Here is an 8638-nt window from a genome sequence, read left to right on the forward strand (position 1 = left end):
TCTTTCCGTTACTACTCCCTCCGTTTCAGTTTATAAGTCCGGCACGTGTATATAGGTCGTCAATTTGATCAACTTAATAAGAAGCATATATTACAAAAAATATATCATTAGAAACTTTAGATGTTCTATTTTTCTAATGATATAATTTTTATGTTAAACAATATATTTTATATAAGTGAAATTGATGATCTAGGTACACGTGCACGCCTTATATAGTGTGATGGAGGGAGTACTAAAGAATGGCCGAGCTGTATAAATAGGCACCTAGACCATTCCATCCTCCTCGCCCAAAGAAATTCAGTTCATAGTGATTTAGCCATGGCGACCAAGCTTACAGCAATAGCCTTTTTCTTGTTTGTCCTGGCCTTAGGCGAGTCCAATGACAAGGGTGAACTTCTAGTATATTGCTAATTTTACCAAGTAAAGATAGTTAAGTCTGCATTTGTTCATAGTTGTCTTTCCTGCAGAAGTGAATGGTTTTGGTGAGAGTGCTTATGCAGTACATTGGGACAAGGATTCTCCACCTTCTCGTAAGCACCTGTGCTCGCTTTACAAATCTAGGATTGTGTCAAGTCTGAATGAACTCATTATTTGTTCCTTCCCGCAGAAGAAAAAGGTTTTGGTGCAAGTGCTTATAAGGTATCTTGGAATCCAGACGATGCATCATCTGGTAACTACTTGTGCTACTTTACCAAGTTGAGACTGGGTTGATTCTGAATAACCGAATAAGTTGGTATTTCCTACAGAAGAAAAAGGTTTTGGTGCAAGTGCTTATAAGGTATCTTGGAACTCATATGATGCACCTCCTGGTAAGTATTTGTCCTACCTTAGCAAATTGGGAATGTGATAATCCAAATCAATTCATATATAATTTGTAATTTCCTATAGGACAGTAATCTGCGTCGGCTCACAGGTCCAATCGTTTCGGCCGGTCGTTGCGTGGCCGTTCGATTAGCACATCCTGGGTCGTTTAGATCTTATCCCCTCGAACCGTGTCTTCCTCCTTGCGTCTCACCTGTCCTTCGCATCTGCGTCGGCGCACAGGTCCAATCGTTTCGGCCGGTCGTTGCGTGGCCGTTCGATTAGCACATCCTGGGTCGTTTAGATCTTATCCCCTCGAACCGTGTCTTCCTCCTTGCGTCTCACTGTCCTTCGCATCACAGCTGCGACCTTCGCGAGCTTGGCCTCCGCTTCGCGTCGCCGCCCGCACCGGCCACCGGGATGCTCTCAAGGTTGACTTCTCCGGCCACCTGCGCGCGCTCAGCACGGCCTACTCCACCACGGCGGCGCGTGCCCACGCTGCACGCTGGCTGCAGTCATTGTAGCAAAAATCAACACAGGTTGTAGCAGAAAAATCCGACAAACTCGGGATGCATCTCTGACGAACGTGGATGCGGCTGTTTTAGTGAACGGTTGTAGCAAAAATTGATACCGGTTGTAAAAAAAATCGACACCAGTTGTAGCAAAAAATTCGACAAACTCGGATTTGCAACTCTGATGAACGTGGGATGCAGCTTTTTTAGTGGACGGTTGTAGCAAATTCGTACGCCGGTTATAGCAAATTTGGACGCGGATTGTAGCAACACTTGATGATGACCGTGGGGACCATGCAACTCCACCGGACCGCCGTTGCAGCTCCGCTCGACTACGGTTCCAGCTCTTGTACCCATGGTTGCAGCTCCTCCCTTGCATGGTTGTAGCAAAAAATCGAGGACGACAGCGCGGCCATGACGAATAGCGCGTCCATGTCGACGAGCATGGCCATGGAAACAACACGCCAGCATTGCTCAAGAGACGCATGGACATCATAGGAAGAAGCAACTCAGGCTTCCTGGATCCATGAAGTTTGCTGTCAGGAAAAAGTCACGAGGAAGAACAAAAAAGAGTGAACGCGGGCGTTGGGGGAAGGATAAGGTACACGTGATACCTTTCTGGTGGTTGGAGCGCTAGCGTGGGAAAGCGAGCGGCCCGAGCGTTCGGCCGGTACACCGGCTGTAAACATTTACCTTTCCTATAGGCGAAAAAGGTTTTGGTGCAAGTGCTTATAAGGTATCTTGGAACTCAGATAATGCACCTTCTTGTAAGTACTTGACGTATCTAACCAAGTTGAGAACGTGTTAATCCGAATCAACTCATATATAGTTTGTAATTTCCTACAGAAGAAAAAGGTTTTGGTGCAAGTGCTTATAAGGTATCTTGGAACTCAGATGATGCACCTTCTAGTAAGTACTTGTCGTACCATACCAAGCTGATAATGTGTTAATCCGAATTAACTCATATATATTTTGTAATTTCTTATAGAAGGAAAAGGTTTTGGTGCAAGTGCTTATAAGGTATCTTGGAACTCAGATGATGCACGTTCCAGTAAGTACTTGTCGTACCTTACCAAGTTGAGAATGTGTCAATTCGGATCAACTCATATATAGTTTGTAATTACCTACAGAAGAAAAAGGTTTTGGTGCAAGTGCTTATAAGGTATCTTGGAACTCAGATAATGCACCTTCTGGTAAGTACTTGTCACACCTTACCAAGTTGAGAGTGCGTTAATCCGAATCAACTCATACATAGTATGTAATTTCCTACAAAAGAAAAAGGTTTTGGTGCAAATGTTTATAAGGTACTCCCTCTGTCTCAAAATATGTGTCGTTGATCTAGTACAAAATTTATACTAATTTAATACATCTTCCGTCTTAAAATTCTTGTCTTTGATTTGTCTAGATATGAATGTATCTAGTCATGTATTAGTATTTAGATACATCCATTTTAGATAAAACTAAGACAAGAATTTTGAAACGGAGGGAGTATTAATTCTTCGTCACTTACTTCGAGACAAAGGGAGTATCATGGAGCCCACATGCTGCACCTTCTCGTAAGTACTTGTGCTACCATACCAATTTGAGAATGTGTGAAGTCTGAAAATAAGCTCTTAGTTTCGTACCGGCAGAAGAATTCTATATGTATTGAATCTACAAAAATAACATTACCATGTCAATATTGCTGATAAACTGATGTTTTAATTTATAACGACGTGCAGCCTCTTCTCCTAAAGCACCAGCAAAACGCCAGCAGATAAAATTCCAAACCGGCATGTTGTTCCTGAAGAAGAATCTGCATGTTGGCACGATACTGCCTGAAGGAACCATGTTTGCACGAGCTGACGCACCAAAGTCTGTGAATTTTGTCTCTACTCCATTGGAGTCAAAGTATTTGACAACCATCCTTTCGCATTTCATGATACCTCGTGGCTCGACGAAGGCAAAGCAGGTAGCTGACACCCTTCGTTCATGCGGCAAACCGGTTGACAAGGAGGAGCCACACATGTGCTTCTCATCTCGCGAAGCAATGTCAAGGTTCGCCACCAAAGAAATAGGAGTCAGCAGCGCACGAGCAGCCATTACAAGGATTCATGGGAATGAGACACCCAACTCCATGTACGTTGTGGAACAGATCACCCAACTCAACAATAACGTGGTGCCATGTCATCCTATGGATTTTCCGTATGAGGTCTTTTATTGCCATCGGCCGAAAGAGGTTCAGTCTTTGAGGGTGCAACTCAAGGGTTTGAAAGATGGCATGCCGCACGTGACGGCAATAGCCATGTGTCACATGAACACATCTGACTGGGACACACAGTACTTTGAGCTATTAGACGGAAAGCATGGCGAACCAATTTGCCACTACATGCCTACCAATTACATCATGTTCTATTAGATATATTTCAAGTTTCTGTTGTACTATGTAATCTTGTTATTATATCAATAAAGCGTACCGAATGGCCGGACTTCTGTTAAAAAATGCTTAATCACCACCAGCTTCATGAGTCTTTGGACCGCTACTGATCAACATATTCTTTTGTTGCATCCCAGATAACTCTAATTAATTAATTACCTATGTTTTTTTGTGGGTGATTACCTTTGTTGATGCACTTGAGCATTATTACTTTTGCATCTCGCCGCTCGGATGAGCCGTTGCCGGCTTCTGCCAACCCGCCGGTGGTCCAAGAGAGGTGGATTTGTGCCATCTCAATCATCCCTTGTCGGTGCAGATGTGCACAGGTCACCTATGGGACCTTCGGGCCCCTTGTGGTTCGACAGGGAGGTCATATCACACAAAGAGTAGAGAGTATAGAGACAACACGGTGATGAGATTCGGGGTTTTTACCCAGGTTCGGGCCACTGTGAAGCGTAAAACCCTACTTCTGCTTTTACTGAATTGATTGAGGAAATGAAGTTCGCACGGAGGTATGTTCCGGCAATGGTCGCCGGGGAGAGCTAGCACAGGTGAACGCTTAATCTACCAAGCGTTAAATATCTAGGCGCTCAAATGCCTAAAGATCCGAATCGTTTGTTAGGTTGCCTCGGGACTCCTTTTATAGCTAAAGAGGCGTCCACAGATAGGTAACAGTGCTATCATACCTAACTCTGACACTTAAGACAGAGCTCCATAAATGCGACCTTAGGTGGCGAGCAGGGATGCGTTCCCGGTAGGCTTCTGCCACCCATGAACTCGCCGTGGCTTGAGGTCTTGACATGCTTCTAGACGGGTGTCAATAGGATGCAACCTGTCTTCCGGCGTGGCGCCACGTAGCTAGCGAGAGCCACCTAGCCATCTGGGGGCTCGACACCTCCTCAACAAGTGAATGGTGTAGCGATCAGGTGGAGCTGTGGCAGGCTGGCCTACGCCTGCCGGGGAGGCTCCTTCCCGGGTCTTGGTGAGGATGATTCGCCTTCGCTCTCGGCAAGTGTCGGGGTCGTTAGCGCGCATTGGACTCTTGGTGTTGGTCTTGATGAAGTGGTATTGTTCCCTGACAGTCTTAGGTCGTCGGGCCGGTAGCTTGTCGTTTGTGCACACGTCAGGGGAAATAAATGCCCCTGTTTGTGTACCCCGACAGAAGCCCCTCAGCCTGAGCCATACGTATTGCTGGGAATGTTGGGTTAGGATCCCCCAATGCACGGACCCGTGTCGAGGAACTGCTACTCCTCCCATGACCTACGTCCACTTCGCGCATTTAACGCAGATCGTGGGGGGTGATGACCCACAAGCGTATGGGATCGCATCAGTTTTCGAGGGTAGAATATTCAACCCAAATTTATTGATTCGCTCACAACGGGAAGCTAAAGAATATTCTCAAGTATTATCAGCTAAATGTGTCAGATTCAACCACACCTGAAAGATTATGTCTGCAAGCAAAGTATCAGTAGCAAGGTAGTATGATAGCAACGGTCCCAAAAAAAGCCTTGGTTGACGGGATGTTAGTACCGCTTACCTAGCCTCGGCAACGGTGCCAACAAAGTCTTGCAGCAAGTAACAACGGAGTAGCAAGGAATAGTAGTAGCAGCAGGAGCAAAGTAACACGTAACAGCAGTAGTGACAACAGGATCAAAGTGGCTCAATCCCTTTTGTAGCAAGGGACAAGCCTAGGCAAAGTAACGTAGCGAGAACCAGTAGTAAAAGACTCGTAGGCAGTGGATCGGTGATGGATGAGTATGAGGGATGTGATTCATCATGTAACAGCTATAAAACGGAGAGATAAGTAACTAGCTCCCGTTCATCGATCTAATGTAGGCACGTATTCCGTATGTAGTCATACGTGCTTAGGGAAAAGAACTCGCATGCCATCTATTGTCCATCCCTCCCGTGGCAGTGGGGTCCTAGTGGAAACTACGGGATATTAAGGTTCTCCTTTTAATAAAGAACCGGACCAACGCATTAACACGCGGTGAATACATGAACTCCTCATATTATGGTCATCTCCGGGAGTGGTTCCGGCTATTGTCGCTCCGGGGTTGCCGGGTCATAACACATAGTAGGTGACTACAACTTGCAAGATAGGATCTAAAACACACATATATTGGCGACAACATAATAGGTTCAGATCTGAAATCATGGCACTCGGGCCCTAGTGACAAGCATTAAGCATAGCCAAGTAGTAGCAACATCAATCTAGAATATAGTGGATACTAGGGATCAATCCAACTCATCACCGTCCACCAAGCCTACGATGAGATTACTCACGAACGATGAAGAGCATCATGGAATTGTCGATGGAGAAAGATTGATGATGACTATGGCAATGATTTCCCCTCTCCGGAGCCCGAAACGGACTCCAGATCTGCCCTCCAGATGAAGAACAAGATGTGGCGGCGCCTTCGTATCGCAAAACACGATGAAACCTTCTCTCTGATTTGTTTTCCGGGCGAAACGAACCATATAGAGCTAAAATTGGGGGCGGTGGTGCCACGTGGGCCCCACAAGCCTGCATGGCGTGGCCATAGGGGGTGGCCGCGGCCTGTGGCCCACAGGCACGCTCCCTCCGGTGGATCTTTGTGCAGGTATTTTTCTTTTATTCCAGAAAAAATCTCCGTAAATTTTCAGGAAGTTCCGAGAACTTTCATTTCTGCACAAAAACAACACCATGGCAATTCTGCTGAAAACATCATCAGTACGGGTTAGTTCCATTCAAATCATGCAAATTAGAGTCCAAAACATGGGCAAAAGAGTTCGGAAAAGTAGATACGACGGAGACGTATCAACTCCCCCAAGCTTAAAGCCTTGCTTGTCCTCAAGCAACTCAGTTGACAAACTGAGAGAGACAAAAGAAAAACTTTGACAAACTCTGTTTGATCTTGTTGTTGCAACTATGTCTAACTCATAACTAGAATTTCAGCAACATCACAAGCAAACCACATAAGCAAATGACATCTAGGTCTCACGGTAAACTCATATCAATGGCATAATCAACTAGCGAGCAAATAATAATAAGCCTCAAACGTCAACACTTCAATCAAAACAACATGAAGCAGTGCGAATAGATGGTATCTCGCTAGCTCTTTCTGAGACCGCAAAACATAAATGCAGAGCACCTTCAAAGACCAAGGGCTGACTAAACATTGTAATTCAAGGCAATGAAGATCCAGTCATAGTCACACTCAACATAGTTAAAAGCAAAGCATAAAAATGACAGAGGTGCTCTCTAATTGGTGCTTTTGTAAGAGGAGGATGACTCAAAAAGAACATAAACAGACAGGCCCTTTGCAGAGGGAAGCATTGATTTGCACAGGTGCCAGAGCTCAAGCTTTGAAAACAGAGATAATAATTTTGGGTGGCATGCTTTCATTGCCAACGCAATGACTAAGAGTTCTCAACATCTTCCATGCTACACATGCTATAGGCGGTTCCCAAACAGAAAAGTAAAGTTTTGACTCCCCCACCACCAATCAATCACAGTCCACGGCTAGCCGAATCCTCGGGTACCGTCCATACCAACATCAATCCTGGGGGAGTTTTGTTTGCAATTATCTTTTCGATTTGAGCATGGAACTGGGAATTCCAATTACGGCCCCATTCTCGTGAATGATAGTGAATAAACACATATCGAGGATAACACGCCTAGCATGGAAGATACCAATAGCCCCCTGTCACCACATGAGCGGTTCGGGCATGCAAAACAAATTATTTCTTGAAGATTTAGAGAGTGGCACATGCAAATTTACTTGGAACGGCAGGTAGATACCGCACATAGGTAGGTATGGTGGACTCATATGGAACAACTTTGGTTTTATGGAGGTGGATGCACAAGCAGTATTCCCGCTTAGTAAAAGTGAAGGCTAGCAAAATAATGGGAAGCGACCAACTAGAGAGCGACAACAGTCATCAAAATGCATTGAGATTAACTAACATTGAGTGCAAGAATGAGTACGACATAAATCACCATGAACATGAATATCACAGAGGCTATGTTGATTTTGTTTCAACTACATGCGTGAACATGTGCCAAGTCAAACCACTTGAAATCATTCAAAGGAGGATACCATCCTATCATACTACATCATAGTCATCTCAACATCCATGTGGGCAACCAAGACAAACCATTATAAGCTCCTAGCTAAATAAGCATGGCATAAGCAACTATGATCTCTAAGTTGTCATTGCAAACATGTTTCTCTCACAACAAAGCTGAATCAGGCATGATGAGCTAGTCATATTTACAAAAACAAAATAGATCATGTTCATACCAGCTTTTCCAGGCTCAGTCACTTCATCATATATCATCAGTATTGCCTTTCACTTGCACGACCGAACGATGTGAACAATAATAAGCGTGCTCGTGCATTGGACTAAAGCTAGAATCTGCAGGCAAACACAAAGGAGAAGACAAAGTAATATGGCTCTTTGAAAGCTAAACATGTTAACAAATATCTTCTACCTTGACCCAAAGAAAAAGAAAAGTATTTACACGGGAAAACTCCCAACAATCAAAAGAAGAAAAATAAAATGTTTTTGGGTTTTCTCAAACTAGACAGACAGACGAAAAGAAAACGAGAAAAAGAAAAATACACTAGCATGGATGATACAGTGGCAAAGTGTGAACACCGGCTAACAAAGTGAAAGCATAAGCAGGAACGTAAAGTCGGTGAGAACACGTACTTCCCCAAGCTTAGGCTTTTGGCCTAAGTTGGTATACTCCCAAGGAGGGAAATAACCAGCTCCGGGATACTCCGGAGTGGACTGAGGATGCCACTGCTGTGTGAGCTCCTCCGGCTCCCACTGATAAACCGGCGTCTGGTACTCGACTGGTGGCTCGGGCACGGGCACATGTGGTTGGGCTAAGCCCCAATATGAGTAGATGTCCGAGGTC

General features: G+C 44.8%; 1 protein-coding gene across 6 annotated transcripts; it reads left to right on the forward strand.

Moving 5' to 3' along the window:
• Window positions 1-226: 226 nt before the first annotated feature.
• LOC123402597 (BURP domain-containing protein 4-like) lies at window positions 227-3810 on the forward strand. 6 transcript variants are annotated; one of them, XM_045096525.1, is made up of 8 exons: window positions 227-388; window positions 468-530; window positions 608-670; window positions 747-809; window positions 2160-2222; window positions 2305-2364; window positions 2444-2506; window positions 3035-3804. In XM_045096525.1, exons 1-8 carry the CDS (start codon window positions 319-321, stop codon window positions 3709-3711), a joined length of 1122 nt encoding a protein of 373 aa, XP_044952460.1. In that variant the 5' UTR covers window positions 227-318; the 3' UTR covers window positions 3712-3804. The 6 variants fall into 6 exon arrangements, with proteins under 6 accessions (XP_044952460.1, XP_044952461.1, XP_044952463.1 ...); XM_045096526.1 differs by having other exon boundaries at window positions 611-670; window positions 2302-2364; XM_045096523.1 differs by having other exon boundaries at window positions 228-388; window positions 2302-2364; window positions 3035-3810.
• The last annotated feature ends 4828 nt before the right edge of the window (window positions 3811-8638 follow it).

Source organism: Hordeum vulgare, chromosome 6H (genome assembly GCF_904849725.1).
Source record: "Hordeum vulgare subsp. vulgare chromosome 6H, MorexV3_pseudomolecules_assembly, whole genome shotgun sequence".
Lineage (NCBI taxonomy): Eukaryota > Viridiplantae > Streptophyta > Magnoliopsida > Poales > Poaceae > Hordeum > Hordeum vulgare.